At 42.4% G+C, this 23,383-nt stretch overlaps 1 protein-coding gene across 1 annotated transcript in view; it reads left to right on the top strand.

Annotated features, from left to right (window-relative positions):
* diaph2 (diaphanous-related formin 2) overlaps positions 1–23,383 on the top strand; it is a 689,895-nt gene that overhangs the window by 502,253 nt on the left and 164,259 nt on the right. Inside the window, 1 exon segment of the mRNA XM_024383199.2 lies at positions 9,243–9,367. Within this exon segment, the coding sequence (XP_024238967.2) occupies positions 9,243–9,367 (125 nt within the window).

The following is a 23,383-nucleotide window of genomic DNA, read 5'->3' as shown; positions in this document are numbered from 1 at the left end:
AGACTCATATCAAACATCTCCAATCCAAAATCAAATCTAGTCGGCTTTCTATTTCGCAACAAAGCCTCCTTCACTCACGCCGCAAAACACCCACCCGTAGCACGCACTCCAGCAGGTGTATCTCACTGATCATCCCTAAAGCCAAAACCTCATTTGGCCGCTTTTCCTTCCAGTTCTCTGCTGCCTGCGACTGGAATGAATTGCAAAAATCTCTGAAGTTGGAGACTTATCTCCCTCACCAACTTTAAACATCTGCTATCTGAGCAGCTAACCGATCGCTGCAGCTGTACATAGTCCATCGGTATATAGCCCACCCAATTTACCTACCTCATCCCCATACTGTTTTTATTTTATTTACCTTTCTGCTCTTTTGCACACCAGTATCTATACCTGCACATGTTCATCTGATCATTTATCACTCCAGTGTTAATCTGCTAAATTGTAATTATTCGCTCCTATGGCCTATTTATTGCCTACCTCCTCATGCCTTTTGCACACAATGTATATATATTCTTTTTTTTCTGTTATTGACTTGTTTATTGTTTACTCCATGTGTAACTCTGTGTTGTTGTCTGTTCACACTGCTATGCTTTATCTTGGCCAGGTCGCAGTTGCAAATGAGAACTTGTTCTCAACTAGCCTACCTGGTTAAATGAAGGTGAAATAAAAAAAAATAGTATCACATTCACTCCTGCAACGGGAGCCGTTTGATTCACTCCTGCAACGAGAGCCGTTTGATTCACTCCTGCAACAGGAGCCGTTTGATTCACTCCTGCAACGGGAGCCGTTTGATTCACTCCTGCAACGGGAGACGTTTGATTCACTCCTGCAACGGGAGACGTTTGATTCCCTCCTGCAACTGGAGCCATTTGATTCATTCCTGTAACTGGAGCCGTTTAAATCCCGCTGAAAAAGGGAAAACCTTATGTTGTCCAGGGGCGCAACTTTCATTGGGGACATGGGCAAGTCCCCCACATTCTGAAATTGCATTTTTGTCCTCCCCCAGTTTAGAATTGGAATGTGATACTAAAAAGGCAACGGTGTGCTTTAAGAGCATGCGGACGCCTCCGAGCGGGTGGGTAGGCTGTTTGGAGTGTTTATCCCCCGCCCCCCCCCACACACACACATATAAAAGTATGTCCCCCCACTTCTAAAACCAAAGTTGAGCCCCTGGTGTTGTCTCAGTATACTGGTGCATCCCTTAGTATACTGGTGCATCCCTAAGTCTGTCTCTATCCCACTGCATTTCATATTCATTTTCAGGTTGCCACCAGGTAAATGGAAAAGCATGTTTCTGTGTAACTGCCAATAGGTACCATGTCAGTTAAGCCGATATGTGAGCAATGAGCACAAGTACAACATGTCAATGTCTCAAAATAATTCCTCCAAATCTACAGCATTAGATTAATCTACAGTCAGCTAGCATTACATTTCAGTAGTTTCTTCTTCTCGTAAGCCACTAATCAATAGTCAATTTCAGCATAATATGGAGAAGATGCACAATGGTTGAATGAACATCTATTTTGGTAATGCGTTGAAAAGCAGTTTTTTCAAGGTTGTCCTCTATTTCCACTTAGTGTTTCTACATGCAGCGGGAGGTGAATTGGAATCGTTGAGAATTTGGTGTGTCGAGTTAATCATCTGGGGCCGGGGTGAATTGAATAGCGCGCTGAAAGGTCTTCACTTGTAGGGTCTCTGGAGCTTGAAACTCATTTTACATCTGATTGAAGGGTTGATACTGCTGCCGTGGCCTCATACACTCCCCTTCTCACACCCCAAACTGCCTTCATTTGTCAAGGGAAGACTATAGTGAACTTTGTTCTATAGGCACGCTAATGAACCTTTACTGGTGATGTGCCTTGTAATGTCGGTTCATATTTTTTGCTCCTCTTTCTCCACCGCGGTGTACGTCTTAATTTGTCAAGTGAATAGCCGGGGTTCTGAATCATGCAAACACATATTAAATATGCCATCTCAAATAAATGTTTAGGGGGAGGGGAGTTCCATTGTGCTTCTCCTTTGGTTTTATGTTAAGTTTTTCTTTGTTTGGACAAGTGTAGAGATTATTAAAAACTTTACTTTATGTCGCGACTGTGGCTATGTTCGAAAAATAAACCAAAGTTTTCTTTGTAACCTTTGACAGCAGCGCAAGAGCAGAGGATCAATTATCTGTGTCCTTTCTCCATGAATCCCAATTGAAAATGGTTTCTTCCAACAAATGACTGAATATAATGGTGACATCTTCACATTAGAGCACATGATTTGGTATTTTGTGTTGCACATTGTCTTGGTTTTATGATGAGCAGGGATTTTTTTTCATGGCAGTTTATTCTTGTAGCAAGTAGGACAGAGTGTAATGAAATAGTTCTCATCTGTCTCTTCCTCATGGAAATGGCTTGTCCTCAGAGTGCTGGTATTATAGGGTAATACCACAGTAACGATGCTGTAAATCTGAAAGGTGTTGACCACGGAGGAGTTTGTGTCAATACAGAAAGAGCTTCCTTTCGCTCTTGCTTCTTATTTCTTGTTCTGTCTGTCTGCCTGTCTGTGTCTCTCTCTCAATTCAATTCAAGGGGATTTATTGTCATGGGAAACATATGTTAACATTGCCAAAGCAAGTGAAGTAGATCATTTTTAAAAAAGGAAATAAACAATAAAAATGAACAGTAAACATTACACTCACAGAAGTTCCAAAAGAATAAAGACATTTCAAATGTCATATTATGCATATATACAGTGTTGTAATGATGTGCAAATGGTTAAAGTACAAAAGGGAAATTAAATAAACATACATATTGGTTGTGTTTATAATGTTGTTTGTTCTTCACTGGTTGCCCTTTTCTTGTGGTAATAGGTCACACATCTTGCTGCTTTGATGGCACACAGTGGTATTTCACCCAGTACATATGCGAGATGATCAAAATCAGGTTTGTTTTCGAATTTTTTGTGGATCTGTGAAATATAAATAAAATAAATCTCTAATATGGTCATACATTTGGCAGGAGGTTAGGAAGTGCAGCTCAGTTTCCACCCCATTTTGTGGGCAGTGTGCACATAGCCTGTCATTTCTTGAGAGCCAGGTTTGCCTTTGACTGCCTTTTTCAATAGCAAGGCTATGCTCACTGAGTCTGTACATAATCAAAGCTTTCCTTAAGTTTGGGTCAGTCACAGACGTCAGGTATTCTGACACTATGTACTCTCTGTTTAGGGCCAAATAGCATTCTAGTTTGCTCTGTTTTTTTTGTAAATTCTTTCCAATGTCTCAAGTAATTATCATTTTGTTTTCTCATGATTTAGTTGGGTCTAATTGTGTTTCTGTCCTGGGGCTTTGTGGGGTGTGTTTGTGAATGTCTTCACCAATTTGTTGATATATATGTTGAGCATAAGCTGCATCCCTGTCTCACCCCATGGCCCTATGGAAGAAATGTGTTTTTTTGCCAATTTTAACCACAGGCTTTGTTTGTGTACATGGATTTTATAATGTCATATGTTTTTCCCCCAATACACTTTCCATTAATTTGTATAGCTGACCCTCATGTCAAATTTAGTCTAGGGCTTTTTTGAAATCAACAAAGCATGAGAATATGGCGCCTTTGTTTTGATTTGTTTGTTTGTCAATTAGTATGTGCAGGGTGTATGTGGTCTGTCCTATGATAATTTGGCATTTGCCCAGTATATTGTTTCAATTTAAGGGCTTTATTGGCATAGGAAACAGATGTTAACATTGCCAAAGCAAGTGTCTCTAATTTGGTCATTCATTTGGCAGGAGGTTAGGAAGTGCAGCTCAGTTTCATTCTCTCTCCCCCAGTCACACTCACTTTCTTTACATTAAGCATGCAAAGCAAACACATTTCTAACCCCCAGAAATAGCTTGACAGCTAGATTATGTAAAGGATAATTGACATGGTTTTGCATGTGTAAGAAGTTACCTGGAAACATGCTCATCCAGCTTAGAAACACAGAGACAGAAATATTTAATGTGTGCTGTTAAATTACACTAGCAGGTCTTGCTGACAGCAGTTATTAGGATAATTCTACATGTCCCAGACATCCTTTCTCTGTGAAGAAGAGAGTACATAGGCCTAGTGCTTGTGTTTTCTCTCCCTTTCCTGGTCCATAGGTAATGTGCATTTGGTAGATACCAGTGTTGTGTTCAAAGTCATTCCCTGAAAACAGTATTATTTTGGTGCTAATTTGACTAATGATATCCCAAAAGGATCCCTACTGCATACTGAACAGAGAGGAATGGTAGTCTTAGTCATGTAGATTTATTTGATAAAAAGCCGCAACTGACTTATAACAGGCCCTTCCTTTTAAAGTATCTTCAAAAGAGGCATTTACATATTTTGTCCAAAGGCCTTTGTTATTTACATTGCTTGTCACTAGATACAAAGTGCAATCTGATTTGACTCCCTCTCTTTCTAATGGGCTTCTAAAGCTGTACTATAGTTGACCCTGAAAACACTCATTAACACTGCTTAATTTGAACATTTGACTTTCTTGGCCCATTCCCTAATGCTCATCCAAAATATAAAGCCTTCCTGTAATGCGTCTGTGTGTAGCTGGTGTAGATGAGTCAGGCGCAGGACAGCAGATATGAGTAATGTACGCAATTTTACTCAACAATAAACAAAATACACGTCAAATAAATCCAAGGCCACAATAACGGACCGCAATACAATAAACAATCACTCACAAACAAACATAGGGGAACAGAGAGAGGGTAAATAATGAACAAATAATTGGGGGATTGAAACCAGGTGTGTAAGACAAGGACAAAACAAATGGAAAATGAAAAGTGGATCGGCGATGGCTAGAAGGCCGGTGACGTCGACCGCCGAACGCCGCCCGAACAAGGAGAGGGACCGACTTCGGCGGAAGTCGTTACACTTCCAATGCATCATTTTTTGGTGTAGAATTATGAATGTTGCTTTTAGTAGCCTACCCTCCACAATGCATTGCTTACATAGCCTAGCGGTTAGAAGCATTGGGCTAGTAACCAAAAGTTTGCTTGTTCAAATCCCCTGGCTGACTAGGTGATAAATATGTCAATTTACAATTTACTATGGATAGTGCGCATGCAGCTATTAAAAGAGGAACAGGTCAACCTTTGTATAAATCCAACTTTTAACATTGCAAATTGCTTCAGTTAAAAATACTGCAATAGAAAACTGCACAATATGTACATATGCTCTCTCCAGTCCCCAGACATTGTACTGTTAGGCTTCATCATATTGCTGTAAATGAGTCTTCTGCAGAATCTCAGTTGGATAGTCCCCTGTGTGTCAGTGCCATGGCTACTGAAGCCATTAAAGATCAGCTACCTCGGCTGTGTTATTAGCCAAGCACTGCTGTCATTCAGACCCAGTCTATCAGAGTTTCCCTGAGTCCTTGGCGAATGATGAACGGTTCCCAGGTATGAAGCATCTGTGTGTATCTAATCTATTCATCTCTACCCGTCTGTCTGCCCACCTCCTAGCTCTTCATTTTTCCCTGCTATCTGTGCTGTCTCAGATCACACTGACAACAGCTGGGTTGCTCTCTCAGAGGCCCTATCAGTGCTGGCGTGGGGATGTGTTGACTGCGGGCGTGCCGCTGTCCCCTCATCCCCTAGTGTCCCCAGGAGGGAGACCTAACCCTCGACTTTGTTGGCCTTGAAAAGGGGCATAGCATATCCCCAGTCACCAGATCCCTCCAAGCACCACCAAAGACCTCACCCTCCCGCATCCTCTGCATTGTAGCTGCTGTGTCTAGATTGATTTGTGGCCCCAGTGTGTATGTGACTGTGTGTGTCTCTGTGTACTGTAAGTGCTTCGTCCCCTCTCTCACTCGACACTGATTGTTAGAAAATAAATATAAAACCAGACGGGAGCTGTATAGTGTCTCTGTAAAGCATGGCTGCCCTGATGTCACTGAGACTACCCCTCTCTTGATAGCCTCCACACAGCTCATTGGATGGGTTGGGAAACATAAAGAGTGCTGGCAAACCCTGACATGCCCTCCCATCATGTATGACTCACGGCAATACATGTAGAAGATGCAATGAGAGACAGGGTTTTATTTACGCAATAAGGCATAAGGTAGTGTGGTATATGGCCATCATATCAGGGCTAAGGGCTGTTCTCTGCACAACACAATGTGGAGTGCCTGGATATAGCCCTTAGCCATGGTATATTGGCCATATACCACAAACCCCAAAGGTGCCTTATTGCTATTATAAATTGGTTACCAACGTAATTAGGCGGCAGGTAGCCAAGTGGCTATATCCTGTTATGGCTGCGATCCCCGTACAGGGACCAACATCAGGGGAAATTTCAGAGTGACTAACTAAAGATACTTTGCACACCTACAGTTGCCCTCTTGTGTTATCCATCAAAATTATCTCCAGCATCCTATCTGACTGTGTGGCTATTCTAGTACATGTGAAAGATGATACTACAACAATAAAAAACAGAAAATGTATGCTCTTTCTTTCTCTTTTCTTCCACCAGATCTACTGTGTTATATTCTCCTACATTCAATTAACATTTCCACAAACTTCAGAATGTTTCCATTCAAATGATACCAAGAATATGTGTATCCTTGCCTCTGGGGCTGAGCTACAGGCAGTTAGATTTGGGTATGTCTTCAGGCGTAAATTGAGAACAAAGGGATGCAGCCGTTTAAGACACTAACAGCTTACAAACGGTAGGAACTTAAGGAAACAGTTTTGAAAATTTAGGACACTAAAGAGGCCTTTCACCTGAAAAACACCAAAACGAAAGATGCCCAGGGTCCCTGCTAATCTGCGTGAACGTGCTTTGGGCATGCTGTAAGGAGGCATGAGGACTGCAGATGTGTCCAGGGCAATAAATTGCATTGTCTGTACTGAGAGACGCTTAAGAAAGTGCTACAGGGAGACAGGACGGACAGCTGATCATCCTCGCAGTGGCAGACCACGTGTAACAACACCTGCACAGGATTGGTACATCCGAACATCACAACTGTGGGACAGGTACAGGATGGCAACAACAACTGCCCGAGTTACACCAAGAACGCACAATCCCTCCATCAGACTGTCCGCAATAGGCTGAGAGAGGCTGGACTGAGGGCTTGTAGGCCTGTTGTATCATCAGACAGAGCTTGTTGTCATTGCAGTCAATCTCAATGCTGTGCGTTACAGGGAAGACATCCTCCTCCCTCATGTGGTACCCTTCCTGCAGGCTCTTCCTGACATGACCCTCCAGCATGACAATGCCATACTGATCATTCTGGGCGTTTTTTTCTGCAAGACAGGAATGTCAGTGTTCTGCCATGGCCAGTGAAGAGCCCGGATCTCAATCCCATTGAGCACGTCTGGGACCTGTTGGATCGGTGAGGGCTAGGGCCATTCCCCCCAGACATGTCAGGGAACTTGCAGGTGCCTTGGTAGAAGCGTGGGGTAACATCTCACAGCAAGAACTGGCAAATCTGGTGCAGTCCATGAGGAGGAGATGCACTGCAGTACTTAATGCAACTGGTGGCCACACAGGATACTGACTGTTACTTTTGATTTTGATCCCCCCCTTTGTTCAGGGACACATTATTCCATTTCTGTTAGTCACATGTATGTGGGACTTGTTCAGTTTATGTCTCACTTGTTGAATCTTATGTTCATACAAATATTTACACATGTTAAGTTTGCTGAAAATGAACGCAGTTGACAGTGAGAGGATGTTTACTATTTATCAAGAGTCCTCCTCTAAACTGAAAAGATGGATTAAATAATAGTGCCTAATAGTTAAACAATCTGACTTCTATGGAGTTACAGTGGATTGGGCTGTGGTAAAGCTCAGAGTGCACAGCCGGGAAAATGGAAAAGAAAATCAAAGTCCAGGATGTTAAAAGTATCCTCCTTAATGAACGTGCTCCCATCTTGACTAGTTCAAAGCCTTCCGATGCCATTTAGATAAACCTTCACATTTCAAATCAAGCCTCCACGTATAATTTCCAATGGATTTTTGAACTCGCCTATCAGTATCGTACTCAAATCTTCAATAATAAAACCCTGCTTCAAAGCATATCTCCACAATGTACCTGTCTTGCAATGTCCCCCCATCACATTTCATATTTAATAGCTTTTTCAGCCTACCTTACCTTGTCTAGCCTATATGATGCCACTGTATATTCTGCATTATAAACTGGGTGGTTCGAGATTGGCTGACGCCCGTGGTATATCAGACCGTATATCACTGCTCTAATTTCGGGAAAAGCTGTCAGTTGTACAACTGAATGCATTCAACTGAAATGTCTCTTCCGCATTTAACCCAAATCAGAGAGGTGTGGGGGGCTGCAATAACCAACATCCACGTCTTTGGCGGCCAGGGAACAGTGGGTTTACTGACTTGCTCAGGGGCAGAACGACACATTTTACCTTGTCAGCTTGGGGATTCAAGCCAGCAACCTTTCGGGTTACTGGCCCAACGCTTTATTAACGACCGTTCTACAGGTGCATGTTCATTAATTGTTTATGGTTCATTGAACATGCATTGGAAACAGTGTTTAAGCCCTTTAAAATGACGATCTGTGAAGTTATTTGTTTTTTTACGAATTATCTTTGAAAGACAGGGTCCTGAAAAAGGGACATTTTTTTTTTTTGCTGAGTTGAGAAGTCTGTCTGATAAAAAGCCTGAAGTTCTGTCTTCAGGTAATCTCTTGGTAGTATCTACTCTGTGACGCAGACCCAGACAAACCAGGACTGACATCAGTCAGTGGCCGGAGCATTGACCCATATCTTTGCCTGTGACCAGTTCACATACTGTGGAGTCGTAGTCAAGTTTGTTTGTATCAATAACACTAAAGCCCATACTGCGGGCCTTACATGACACATGTTTCTACACTCCTGTCCTGTCTGATCCCTTAAGACACTCACAAGTCTTTGAAGTCACCACTTGAAAGGGTTGATCTGAATAGTAAGAGTCCAAAGGAACTTTGTATACAGTGGTTACAGACTGATTAACAAGCTCCAGCCCCTCTATCAAACACACACACTCGCCTTCCAGGCCACACAGATTGTAGTGCTGAGACAAGACCAAGTTATGGAGGGATCAAACTCAGGAAAAAATATATGGAGTGATCAAATCCTAACCTCAGCCTAACCTCATCAAACAAAACTGATTGGAACAAACTATATCAAAGAGATATTCAGCTCATATGCAGTGTAGGGGAAATTATTTTAATTTGTATTGTTTATTAATATTAATGACGTCTCCATCTTTCTCCAGTTTCTGCCGAGATCCTGAAGAGCAGTCTCAGCACCATGGAGCGACACATCCAGAGGCTAGAAAATGACATTGAGAACTTCCCCAAGACGGACGACGAAAAGGATAAGTTTGTGGAAAAATTGTCCATATCCTTTTCATGCTTTGTATTGATTTCTCACATTGTCTTAATTGAACGTATCGCTGATGTAGAAAGTAGACATGTTTTGGGCATTTGGCGCCTGTGGATTGTCCACCAGAGAGACTGTGCTGTTGCGTTCTCCTGAGCAGGAAAGAGTAGTTAACGGCCATAAGTGTGGCTTGTGGCACCCGTGGGCTTAAAGGAATGGATACGGCTGCCTTCCCACTAGTGAGATGTTTATCAGATCTCCTCCTCCTCTACCCAATGTTCCCCAGAGAGAGTTCAGGCCTTGAGCTATTTTTACCGCTGATCCACCACTGCCTCCCCTCGGGGTCTCTAATGAGGGCTCGTTCCCCATGCGGACTTATCACCCACCTCCTGATTTCATCTCCCAACCAGCCACAGGCCTCTCCACATAGGCTTTCTGTAGACTATCACCTTTTGCGGCTCTTCTCTCGTTTTGATAACAGAGTGCTTTCACTTAAACTCAAGCGGTTCAGCTCTCGAATCAAATTAGTGATGCCTGAGCACTTCTCAGACTCCATTTTAAGGAGGAAGGTGCCTTGGCAGAATAGGTTTGTCTAGTAATCTGGCACCTACAGTACATACACTACAGTGTATAGAGTCTCATTGGTTGAAACCAACTCGGATGTCAATAGCTAGGGGCTATGATACCTCCTATCACTATATGTGTATTAAAACAGACAGCATTCCTCTGTTTTTTTTAAATTTAACCTTTATTTAACTAGGGAAGTCTGTTAAGAACAAATTCTTATTTACAATGACGGCCTACCGGGGAACAGTGGGTTAACTGCCTTGTTCAGGGGCAGAACTACAGATTTTTACCTTGACGCTCTAACCACTAGGCTACCTGTCTCTAGGTCTGAGTTACCACATTTATTAAGGGAAAGCAAGAATAATTCAAGGGTAATTCATCAATTCAGGAGACATGTCATATGTTCAACACTCACACTTGCATGTGACATGTTCCGGAACGTTAGCTGCTACTAAGTATTTTTTAAACCTCCCGCTTTGGGGTGGATGTGTCAATGTGTAGTTCATACATGCATAATCTATGACCAGATTTACTTTCTAGCCTAAATTAGCCAGCAAATCCTTAGTTTGAAAGTAACTGTTGTACTGGAAGCTGTGCTGGCCCTCACATGGGCCAGCCCCCTAAAAATTTGACCATGAGCTTCAGCCCCTTGCTATATGTGTGACAGCTTGCAAGGTGCACATGATGCACCCACACCACACCAGAGCAGAGAGAGAGAGCAAAGTGGTGCACATTTCTGCACAAGTTTCAGGGACCCCTTGAGGGCTACTTTCAAAACTACTGTGAAAAAAGTACACAATTTCCAGAGAATCCCTTTAAAAAAGTGTTTAACCTTAATTTGAGCTTTTTGTTAGCTTGCAATTATTATTTTTTGGAACTTTTAGCTGACATAAGAGTAATAGCTGCCTAACACATCAGAAATCTGCTCCTAGTCAAATATTGGCACTTAATCTGTGTACATTTTATATCTTTAAAAATAGAGGCTTCAGCAAAAACCTCCCCTGCAGCTCTGAACCAAGACAGGAAAGGCAGCTCAGGGCCCCTGATGTCTGTATCGATTCTGGGGCTCCACGGAGGATGTCCGTGGAAATGGAGAACTGCATATATACTGGAGTAGTGCTCCCCTTCACTGTCTGAATCGTGTCCCCAGACAGTGAGAGGGAGAGAAGCTGCCTGGCCGTGAATGGAAACGCCCCACTTCCCCATCTCACCTGATCTGGCATCAGAGCCGAAATGGAGCCTCAGTCGTATTTGGCCGAACCAATTTTAGTTTCTGCCTCATTGTGAAAAAAGCAAAGAGAGGAAAACATTTAAAAATGGTTGTCTTACCTACATTTTGTAGCCTTCCAACCTCCTTCCACTCTGTGTTCAGCCAGGTTAAGGGTGACACAGCTGCACTCGCTCCACAGCTGCACTCCCGTGAAAGAGTAGGCATTCTTACCTTACTAAAGAAAGCCAGAGAGCTGTTTTACTGTCCATTTATGGCACCCGCGATCGATGAGGGGAGTTGAGGTGATTCAAGTGGTAAGGTGGAGAGCGTATTTGTGTCTATCAGACCTCTCTCATGCTGTCTGTGTCTGTCTCTCCCCGTTAGTAATCAGCTCTCTCTGTGACTCTGTCTCTCCCCATCAGCAATCACCTCTCCCTGTGTCTCTGTCTCTCCCTGTTCGCAATCACTTCTCTCATGCTCTCTGTGTCTTTGTCTCTCCTCGTTAGCAATCACCTCTCTCTGTGTCTGTCTCTCCCCGTCAGCAATCACCTCTCTCTGTGTCTCTGTCTCTCCCTGTCAGCAATCACCTCTCTCTGTCTCTCCCTGTTAGCAATCACCTCTCTGTGTCTCTGTCTCTCCTCGTTAGCAATCACCTCTCTCTGTGTCTCTGTCTCTCCCTGTTAGCAATCACCTCTCTCTGTGTCTGTCTCTCCCTGTTCGCAATCATTTCTCTCATGCTGTCTGTGTCTCTCTCTCCTCGTTAGTAAACACCTCTCTCCGTGTCTCTGTCTCTCCCTGTTAGCAATCACCTCTCTCTGTGTCTCTGTCTCTCCCCGTTAGTAAACACCTCTCTCTGTGTCTCTGTCTCTCCCCGTTAGTAAACACCTCACACCTCTCTCCGTGTCTGTCTCTCACCGTTAGCAATCACCTCTCTCTGTGTCTCTGTCTCTCCCCATCAGCAATCACCTCTCTCTGTGTCTCTGTCTCTCCCCATCAGCAATCACCTCTCTCTGTGTCTCTGTCTCTCCCCGTTAGCAATCACTCTCTTTCTCTCACTCACTAGAGTGGGTTTGACCTGCGTGTGACCTTTTTCTTGGTAATGAAGTAATGCAGTTCATCTGCTAGTCAAAATAACAAGGTGTTTGGTAAACATGGCTCTTCTGTGACCCTGCTCGAATCAATTCACATGATTAGGCATCAAGGGTAATTCGCAAGTTTTCTAAATAAAATATGCTGTGTGTTCGGACTTGAATTTCTTTGTACTGTAGCATCCACTCTGAACACACTTCTTCAGATGTGTTGAATGATTCACGCCCCTTCAGCTTTTTCCGTACCATTCGTGCTTCTACAGCTGCATTGCTTGCTGTTTTGGGTTTTAGGCAGGGTTTCTGTATAAGCTTTATGAATACATTTGATTGATGATGTTGAACTGTGAAAGGATGTAAGTTGGTTTTGCCTTGAATCATCCTACTATCTTCTTTTTCTTTGAACCTTAACGTTAACATGACCAGTAGCATTGTGAAAAGCTTTCACAAGCAGAACATTATTTTCCTGTGCTCTTTTGATTATGATTTGTGATTTGGCGACAGCGAGTCTTCCTTGGGTCTGACACATAACGAAGAAGACATTACAGACAAGAACACTTGACAATTTACGTACATTTTAAACATTAACATAGACATTACAGACGTACTGTATATAATATTAGAGACACACAAAACAGTACAACTAAATAATAATAATGCGTGGTGTGTTGGAGTGTGTGTGCGTGCATGTATCAGAACTATAGTTGTGCCCAAAGGTAACAGAGGGAGGTGAAAATATATTAGATAAAGAGATGAAAGAGACAATGCTTGATTTTCCCAGGTTTTTAGTGCTATATTTTATTTTGCCTTTGGCTTAGATAACCGTAATCGGTGTAACACAGTTTAGGGTGTGTGAAACTGACAGTTTGAAATATTCCCTGCCATATGTTTTTGGTTTGACATTTCCTTTTGTAAAGATAAGTCTGACATACCTTTTTAAACTTCCTACTGGGATTAAAGGACGCTGATGCCTGGAAACATGACAGATGAAACAACAACAACGAAAGCAGCAGCTAAAGTCATGCATTTGATGGTTGAGCAACTCTGTAAAAAGTTTTCACTGTAGAGCACATTGATGAATGAGGAAGTGTGTGTGTGTGTGTGTGTGTGTGTGTGTGTGTGTGTGTGTGTGCGAGAGAGAGAGAGCAGTGAATGGTAAACAACCCAGTGGCTGAGTGTGGGGTACAGCAGAACTTAGTTCTGTTTAAATTAAGAGAACACCATCATGTTTCGGGTGCTGCTACATTCCCCCAAAGCGGCTAGCCTTGTTTTGATATCTACACTGGAGCGTTTCTGATGCCTTCCTTATTATAGGGGCAATCTGGGATTCAAACAACAACACATTGGGTATTGTGAGTGTGTGTTTGACAGAGTCTCTTTGGCCTTTTTTTGAAGACCTGCAGGTGTTGCCTAGTCTTGCTTACACCAGTCTCTCTACGTCCTTGATACACAGCTCACTGTGTAGTCACGTGGGTTGCGCGTCAGCCAGACTATTTGTTTCCTAGTTGGGTTTTAAAAGGTAACAATAAATGTCTTAAAACAGCACAACTTTTATTACCTCTTCAGGTTTTTATAATGAATACAATTATGTTAAATGTTTCTAATTAATTGAAGATGGCTTGGTGATGCCTTTTATGAGCTAGAACTCAATTTGACTTCTCGCAATTTCAATTAGAATGTCTATATATATGTAGTGCCTTCGGAAAGTATTCAGACCCCTTGATTTTTTTCACGTTACAGCCTTATTCTACAATGGATTAACTTTTTTTTTACTCAACAATCACACACAATACCCCACAATGACAAAGCTAAAACAGGTTTTTCAACATTTTTTAACTGTATTTAAAAATAAAAACAGAAATGAGCTCAGGTTTCCATTGATCATCCTTGATGTTTCTACAACTTGATTGGAGTCCACCTGTGATAAATTCAATTGATTGGACATGATTTGGAAAGGCACACACCTATCTATATAAGGTCCCACAGTTGGCAGTGTATGTCAGAGGAAAAACCAAGCCATGAGGTCAAAGGAATTGTCTGTAGAGCTCCGAGACAGGATTGTATTGAAGCAGAGATCTGGGGAAGGGTACCAGAAAATGTCTGCGGCATTGAAGGTTCCCAAGATCATAGTGGTCGTCCATCATTCTTAAATAGAAGAAGTTTGGAATCACCAAGACTGTTCCTAGAGCTGGCAGCCCGGCCAAACTGAACAATCGGGGGAGAAGCTCCAGAGTTCCTTTGTGGCGATGGGGGAACCTTCCAGAAGGACAACCATCTCTGCAGCACTCCACCAATCAGGCCTTTATGGTAGAGTGGCCATACGGACGCCACTCCTCAGTAAAAGGTACCAGACAGCCCACTTGGAGTTTGCCAAAAGACTCTGACCATGAGAAACAAGATTCTCTGGTCTGATGAAACCAAGATTGAACTCTTTTAATGCCAAGCATCACATCTGGAGGGAACCTGGCACCATCCATCCAGGGCATGGTGGTGGCAGCATCATGCTGTGGGGATGTTTTTCAGGGGTAGGGACTTGGAGACTAGTCAGGATCCAGGCAAAGATGAACGAAGCAAAGGACAGAGATCCTTGATGAAAACCTGCTCCAGAGCACTGAGGACCTCAGACTGGGGCGAAGGGTCACCTTCCGACAGGACAGCAACCCTGAGCACACGGCCAATACATCACAGAAGTGGCTTCGGGACAAGTCTCTGAATATCCTTGAGTGGCTCAGCAATGGTCCCGGAGTTGAACCCGATCGAACATCTCTGGAGAGACCTAAAAATAGCTGTGCAGCCACGCTCCCCATCCAACCTGACAGAGCTTGAAAGGATCTGCAGAGAAGAATGTGAGAAACTCCCCAAATACAGGTGTGCCAAGCTTGTAGCGTCATACCCAAGAAGACTTGAGGCTGTAATTGCTGCCAAAGGTGCTTCAACAAAGTACTGAGTAAGTACTGAGTAAGGGGTCTGAATACTTATGTAAATGTGGTATTTATTTATTTTCTATGAGCAAAAATGTTTAAAAACCTGTTTTTGCATAGTCAATATGGATTATTGAGTGTAGATTGATGAGAATAAGGCTATAACCTAACAAAATGCGGAAGAAGTCAAGGGGTCTGAATACTTTCGGAAGGCATAATGAATTCCTCAAATAAATGAATTCACTTGCAGGAGTCAGCTTTCAAACTGCTACATTTACCAGTTCATATCTACAGTCGTTATCTACTAAAGAAGACAGCCTGAACCCATTCCTTATACTTGTTGGCATCACAAACAGCCCAGCAGAGGTACTTCATTTAGCTTTATTGAAACATTTTTCTCCTTCCATTACTGTAATGTATGCAAATGACTGAATAGGGTGTTTGTTCAGCAGTTTAGTGATCTCTATCTATCAGATTTAGGAGAGCCCACTAAGGCTGGGAATAGAGGCATTGGCCCCTGGGGGCCCCTAATTCACTGGAGGGGCTTGGGTGATCCCAGACCCCAGTACAGACCTATGACTGGTGGATATGTCGAAATAGGACCCTGGGGAAGGGACAGCCTATAGGGACTGTGGATAGTGTGGATACTGGCCTGTTAATGGGAGATAGGTGGGTCGCCGGGACGATGAGATGCTGGACCGAGCGTTGATGGATAGGCGGCCCCTGTCTTAATAGATCTCCCGCCGCGGTACTCAACTCAATAATTCAGCCCGCTGATAGTTAGCTTAACCTTTCGGCTTCCTAGGGACCCGAGAAGTTGAAATCAACTGGTGTCATTTTTAAAGCCCCCTGACACATTAAGAACTGTAGCTGTGCTCTGGTCACGTGGGGGGATAACTCAATACATTAGCTATGCGCTGTATAGAATTAAGTAACTCCTCACAAGTATAATAGTGTTTAATGTGTTTTTTGCCAACTGATTTAAATAGCAGAACATGCGAACAGATAAATTGCATTGTCTTCCCATCATAGAATGTTATATACACAGGAAATTAATTAATGTATTACCTCCCTCATATTATACCTACAACCATGTATTGGAGGGATGCAACTGCAAAAAATAAAGTCTAGAACTCAATTAGAGGGATGCAGCAACATTATTCCACAAAAAATTCCATAATTTGATGTTTTGTTGATGGTGGTGGACAATGCTGTCTCAGGCTCCAGAATCTCCCGTAAGTGTTCAAATGGGTTGAGATCTGGTGACTGAGATGGCCAAGGCATATGATTTACCAAATTTGTATGCTTATCAAACCATTCAGTGACCAATCGTGCCTTGATGATGATGGCATTGTCATCCTATGGGAGCTTAGCTATGGTAGCGAAAATAATGGCCTGCCCAGCATTTTATACATGACCCTAAGCATGATGGGGTGTTAATTACTTAATTACATCAGGAACCAGACTTGTGTGGAAACACCTGCTTTCTATATACACCAAACAAAAATATAAACGCAACATGCTAAAAATTTCTAAGATTTTACTGAGGTACAGTTCATGTATAGAAATCAGTCAATTGAAATAGTCATTTGGCCCTAATCTATGGATTTCACATGACTGGGATATATATATATATATATATATATATATATATATATATATATATATATATATATATTTGCATATGTTTGTTCACATATACACTACTGGTCAACATTTTTAGAACACCTACTCATTCAAGGACTTTTCTTTATTTTTACATATTGTAGAATAATAGTGAAGACATCAAAACTATGAAATAACACATATGGAATCGCGTAGTAACCAAAGAAGTGTTAAACAAATCAAAATATATTTCAGATTCAAATATCCACCCTTTGTCTTGATGACAGCTTTGCACATTCTTGGCATTCTCTCAACCAGCTTCACCTGGAATGCTTTTCAAAGTCTTGATGGATTTCCCACATTCTGAGCACTTGTTGGCTGCTTTCCCTTCACTCTGCGGTCCAACTCATCCCAAACCATCTCAATTTGGTTTCACGTTGTGGGATTGTGTAGGTCAGGTCATCTGATGCAGCACTCCATCACTCTCCTTCTTGGTCAAATAGCCCTTACACAGCCTGGAGGTGTGTTGGGTCACTGTCCTGTTGAAAAACAATTGATAGTCCCACTAAACCCAAACCAGATGGGATGGTGTATCGCTGCAGAAATCTGTGGTAGCCATGCTGGTTAAGTGTGCCTTGAATTCTAAATAAATCACAGACAATATCACCAGCAAAGCACCCCCACACCATCACACCTCCTCCTCCATGCTTTACGGTGGGAAATACCCATGCGGAGATCATCCGTTCACCCACACCACATCTCACAAAGACTCTGCAGTTGGAACCAAAAGTCTCCAATTTGAACTCCAGACCAGAGGACAACTTTCCACTGGTCTAATGTCCATTGCTTGTGCTTCATGGCCCAAGCAAGTCTCTTCTTCTTATTGGTGTCCTTTAGCAGTGGTTTCTTTGCTGCAATTTTCCCATGAAGGCCTGATTCACAGTCTCCTCTGAACAGTTGATGTTGAGATGTCTGTTACTTGAACTCTAAAGCATTTATTTGGGCTGCAATTTCTGGGGCTGGTAACTCTAATAAATGTATCCTCTGCTCCAGAGGTAACTTTAGGTCTCCCTTTCCTTTGGCGGTCCTCATGAGAGCCAGTTTCATCATAGCGCTTGATGGTTTTTGCGACTGCACTTGAAGAAACTTTCAAAGTTCTTGAAATGTTCCGCATTGACTGACATTAAGTAATGATGGACTGTTGTTTTTCTGTGCTTACTTTCTTTCGCTGTTCTTGCCATAATATGGACTTAGCCCTATTTGGTAAAAGACTATCTTCTGTATACCCTCCCTACCTTGTCACAATACAACTGATTGGCTCAAACACGTTAAGAAGGAAAGACATTCTACAAATGAACTTAAGAAGGCACACCTGTTAATTGAACTGCATTCTAGGTGACTACCTCATGAAGCTTGTTTAGAGGGTGCCAGGAGTGTGCAAAGCTGTCATCAAGACAAAGGGAGGCTATTTAAAGAATCTCAAATATAAAATATATTTAGATTTATCACTTTTTTTGGTTAGTACATGATTCGATATGTGTTATTTCATAGTTTTGATGTCTTCACTATTACTCTACAATGTATAACATACTAAAAATAAAGAAAAACCCTTGTATGAGTAGGTGTTCTAAAACTTTTGACCGGTAGTGTACCTTAAAATAAAAATATAGGGGTGTGGATCAGAAAATCAGTCAGTATCTGATGTGACCACCATTTGCCTCATGCGGTGTGACACTTCGCATGGAGTTGGTCAGGCTGTTGATTGTGGCCTGTGGAATGTTGTCTCACTCCTCTTCAATGGCTGTACAAAGTTGCTGGATATTGGCAGAAACGGCAACATGCTGTCGTACACGCCAATCCAGAGCAGAACATGCTCAATGGGTGACATGTCTGGTGAGAATGCAGGCCATGGAAGAACTGGGACATTTTCAGCTTCCAGAAATTGTGTGCAGATCCTTGCGACATGGGGCTGTGCATTGTCATGCTGAAACGTGGTGATGGCGGCAGATGAAGGGCAAGACAATGGACCTCAGGATCTCATTCAAATTGACATAGATACAGTAAAATGGCAATTTCAATGCCACCATGGGGCTCTCTGTTCACAACGTTGACATCAGCAAACTGCTCGCCCACACAACGCCATACAGATTGTGTGACTGTGTAACGTTAACTCAGTAACCCCAGACAGACTCAGCCCACACACACACTTACACACACAAACACAGATTCTCGCTCCCCTGGCCCCAGGGCTACACCGTCATACCACCCACATGACTTGTGCATTGACAGATGCATTTACGCAGGTAGCACTCTGTTGTTCAGCAGCGTGTCAGTATGAAAGGACGCTATATGTTTGTTTTGGCCCTATCCAGTACTGCAATCAGGGCACAGACTCAGGCCTTTACCACTTCAAACCAAGAGAACCACTAAAAGTATTGTAATGGAGTAATTCAGTTAAATTCAATGCCAATTGAGTTTATGGGTTTTCAGAGTAGACAACACCAGTGGTCATTCTGTATTATTAACAGTTGACACTTACAGTCTAATATACCACCGCTGGATGCTTTTCCTTTTATAGCTAAGAGTGCTATTGATGAACTGGGTGCTATACTCACTTTTATAACTAAGATGTTGTTGTTGCTTAAATTCGTAAACAAAGGATGACTGGTATTAAATTACGTCATGGGTAAGTCACCTGTAAAGATTTAGCTCCGCTGTCAAGATGGAAACTTGACAAATATACCTTTGTCATTATGGATGATAATTAGATCTAATGTGTTTCATTACCAAAATGTAATACGCCCTTATAATCCGGCTAATTTGTTGACGTTTGTACTTCCTCATAGAAGGAAACCAGGTCAACAGATTGTGGTGGCATTTTCAGTTCAATGTTTACCTCACCATCGGGCTCTTTCTGTAAGCACTCTCCTTTATTAATGAAATTCACTGTAAATGTTGTGGCCAATTAATTCATACTTGCAGCACAGATAAGCGCTGGAGCTTTTTAATTAAGCAGAAACTAAAACCAAAGTAAATAATTAGAAGAGTGGGAAAAAATGACAGTTAACAAACAAAAAAACATATCTCGTTACCCCTCTGTGGATATCGGTTACTGGTAGGCTAGTGTCTGTACTTAGTATTGTCTCAACATAGACACTATAGAGACGGTTTTAATTAAGCAACTTTAAGTCATTTCCTGGTTTTTAAAATTCTAATAGTTTGCCTAATTTCATAGTATGTGACAAAACAAGCAAGTATAGTGTCGAGAATCGTTTGACCATCTAAACTGCTGTGAAATATGTTTTCCATAACCAAAAATATTGTATTTTCAGCCATTTGAAGCTGGTGTACTAAACCGAATGTCAAATAAGCAAAAACAAAACTTAAGAACGGGAAGCATAGAAACAGTGCATATAGAACAAATCTACCGCTTCTTAGACCTGCTTTCAATGAGAATTACATAACTATAACTCACTTTTCTGTGTACATTTGGTCGGGTCGCCCAAAAAGTTACATAAAAAGCTTTAATAAGTGTCGATCGAATGAACAACATCTGCCAAAAATGGCAAGAATAATTGCATTCTAATAATGATCGTCATAAAGAGGGGCAGGGAGACACTAAAGGGATTAGCTTGCGCGTGTGATTGTTGCCGTCGTCCATTGATGTTTACTTGGAAATGGCATCCAAGGCCATGTGTTTTGTGTATTATGATTTTTCATAATGCTAATATAACAATTATCTTGGATTGCATTGGTGTGTGGCTTGGTGGAGGATACGTGTCTGAATAAGAGAAGGGAAGCTCGATGACTGCTTCTTCAAATCCCATTTTGACTAACAATGCCACCCAACAATAAGCGCCCATGAATTGGGGAGTTGACAGCTGTATTTTGTATTGTAGTGATTAGAAAGGTATTTAACACAGCATTATTTCCCATTGTTAATGAATGTAACTGTGTCTTAATTATTTGCGGTGGGAGGGGTTTAGAGTTTAGAACTGAACTCAGCCACACATTGAGTTGATAAAATGTACATTTGGACATAAAGTATATTCTACACGAATCACAAATGCACTTTGAACTTTAAATAAAAATTACCTGTAGCTATCATACTCATAGTTCTACCAAGACCCGTTAAATAATGTTACTATCTTATTGTCAGGATCAATGCAATTAATCTCAGTGTTATAGGAAACTCACTCAGATACTGATGTTTTTCTAAGAACTGTTTTTCTATAGTCTTTCTAAGTTACTTTCTTAGTTTCCGTAGGTGGATGGGTGAAGTTCATTCACTCACACACATCACATATCACACACACACACACACACGTCCACAGTGTATTCCACTCCAACCGAACTGACACATTCACATAGAGGACACATGTTTCTCTTATTATCAACAGCCAACCCTATTTTGTCACTCCTTAGATGAGTCTCCTTGTTAGCTGCCTGCCTTCACGGCCCCAGACGCCAGGACGTCTCAATGTGCCGTGTCATTATGCGAGTGAATTCCCCAGAAATTCTCCAATCAGTGTCTTGTTAGGCTGCGACACCGGGGCTGATGTGGCAGGTCCATTAGTCAGTAGAGTTGGCTGACAGGCTGCCTGGCCTTCTGGCTCCCTAGGGATGGATGCAGAGCCAGAGAAAGAGGTGGAGGGGTGGGGGGTAAGGCTCCAGTAGACTGACCCAGGTTTAACCTCTCCTTCCTCCTGGGTGACTCCCCTGTCATATACCCTCTGATCAAGCCTCAGTTCCCTGCCTGCCAGTCGGGGGTCCCGGAGGGATAGACCTCCAAGCCCGGCGCTTCTCCATAGGGATCCCATCCCGTATGGCCCTACCATGTCCTAGGATGCCTCACACAAACAGCTGGATGTCGTCAAGCGGGATTGGAAATGCATGTCTGTCCTACATGGTCATGGGTTGAACTAGATAAGTTGTATTTTTGTACCTGACTAAATTTGGTATTTACACATGACCTGATACCAAGTAGCCAGCCAGCACCAGTCTGCAGCTCATTACCCCCCACCCCCAAAAGGTCTTCACGCTGGGCAATAGACAGAGCACAGTCAGACCCATTTGTCATGGGCTCCTGGGTTTGATGCAAAGCCCCTCAGCACTTGTTGCTGCAGTACTAATCCTTCTGTAGAGACACTAACTCATCTCTTTCTCACTCTCTGTCTCACTCTCTGTCTCTCTCGCTCTCAGCCTTCCCACTCTCCCACGGTCATGCCTCATAATTTCACTTTCATTTGATGTTTAATGAAATTCCGTACCCCTTCTCTATTGAATTGGCACCATTGTAGGCAACTTATTCTATCAAATGCCAATGGGGAGGGGAAACCTCGATTGGCAGTGTTTGTCTTCTTGAAGTGAGACATTGTTTGTTACTGTTTGTTTCAGCACATGACACCCCGTCAGTTGAGAATTTGAGATGTATGCTAGGTTTAACGGCTGGGAATGTGTCTCAGGAAACTGACGATAAACAAATGGCACGTTGAATGGCAGTGTAACTTTAACATGTCATTATGCATTGTTACAACTCACTTCCGTAAATGATGATAACCAGCTAATACCTCTGCTGATGCACCGGTTATGTGTAAAATGAGAAGTGGAAGTGTACTTAACGCTGGTGGGTGATATACAGAGGAGATGGCTGAACATTTATTCCACGGCAGACAGCGATATATTCACCAGCGGCGCCATTTATTGTGCTTTATTGCAAATAAGTACCACTGGGCAGGGCCCAAAGCACAGGGGAGGGCTCCTTGATTAAAAGGCCCTGTGTATCATTAGTTGTGTCCCTGTAGCTGCCTAGATGAAAGCCTGCAGTAAAATGTAAATCGAATGAATACCCAAACATTTCCCCACATATGTTTATGTTATTATTTTCCTGCTGAAAGTGTCTCGGGAATACTAGCCCGTTCTGATTTCTGCCTTGGCTCCATTATAGCCAGTTGTAGCCTAACGTTCTTCTGCTATCCGTGACTCTCAGTCCTCTGATCCTGACAGCGCTGTAGGATCAGTGTCTCCACAATCCACATATGGCTCCAGGTTGTCGTCTCCCTTCCTGCCTATTCATATATGTGCATTGGCATACTATCAGCCAGATTTATTGAGTGTGTTTGCATGCTTTAAACCAATTAGGAGGTTCATTATGCAAATCAAGTCTACTAATTACCACCAAGTTACTAATTGATTGTGAGATATGTTGTCGATTTCAGACTTGACTCCTAAGACAGGATTTGGTCTTCACCTGTCTTACCCCGCTTTTGGATGAATGCAATTATGAAAGTGCAGAGACAACCGAGCCAAAGCCAAGCCAAGTGCATTCAGTAGGGCATGTTGTGAGACATTCAGATAGAAAGGTATTATGTAGCTACAACAGACGCCGCTCTTCTGACATGAAGAGTCAAGGATTTCATGACTTTTCTAACTGCATCATTCCCAAAATGGAACCCTGCTGAATGACACCCAGGTTACAATACAGTACGTTCAGAGCCCCGGCTTATCAAAGTCGACGTGAAAGAATACAAAAAAAAATGTCAGATCAAAATTGAGCTTTCTAATTAAAATGAATCTGTGACAGCCAGGAACACTAACAGTTACAAACGGCAATCTGATGGTAATCAACGGGGGTGTCTTCCATTAA

The sequence above is a fragment of the Oncorhynchus tshawytscha genome, linkage group LG21 (genome assembly GCF_018296145.1).
Source record: "Oncorhynchus tshawytscha isolate Ot180627B linkage group LG21, Otsh_v2.0, whole genome shotgun sequence".
Classification (NCBI taxonomy): Eukaryota; Metazoa; Chordata; class Actinopteri; order Salmoniformes; family Salmonidae; genus Oncorhynchus; species Oncorhynchus tshawytscha.
Note: the sequence above shows the minus strand (reverse complement) of the source record. Positions and strands in the feature narration are given on the sequence as shown.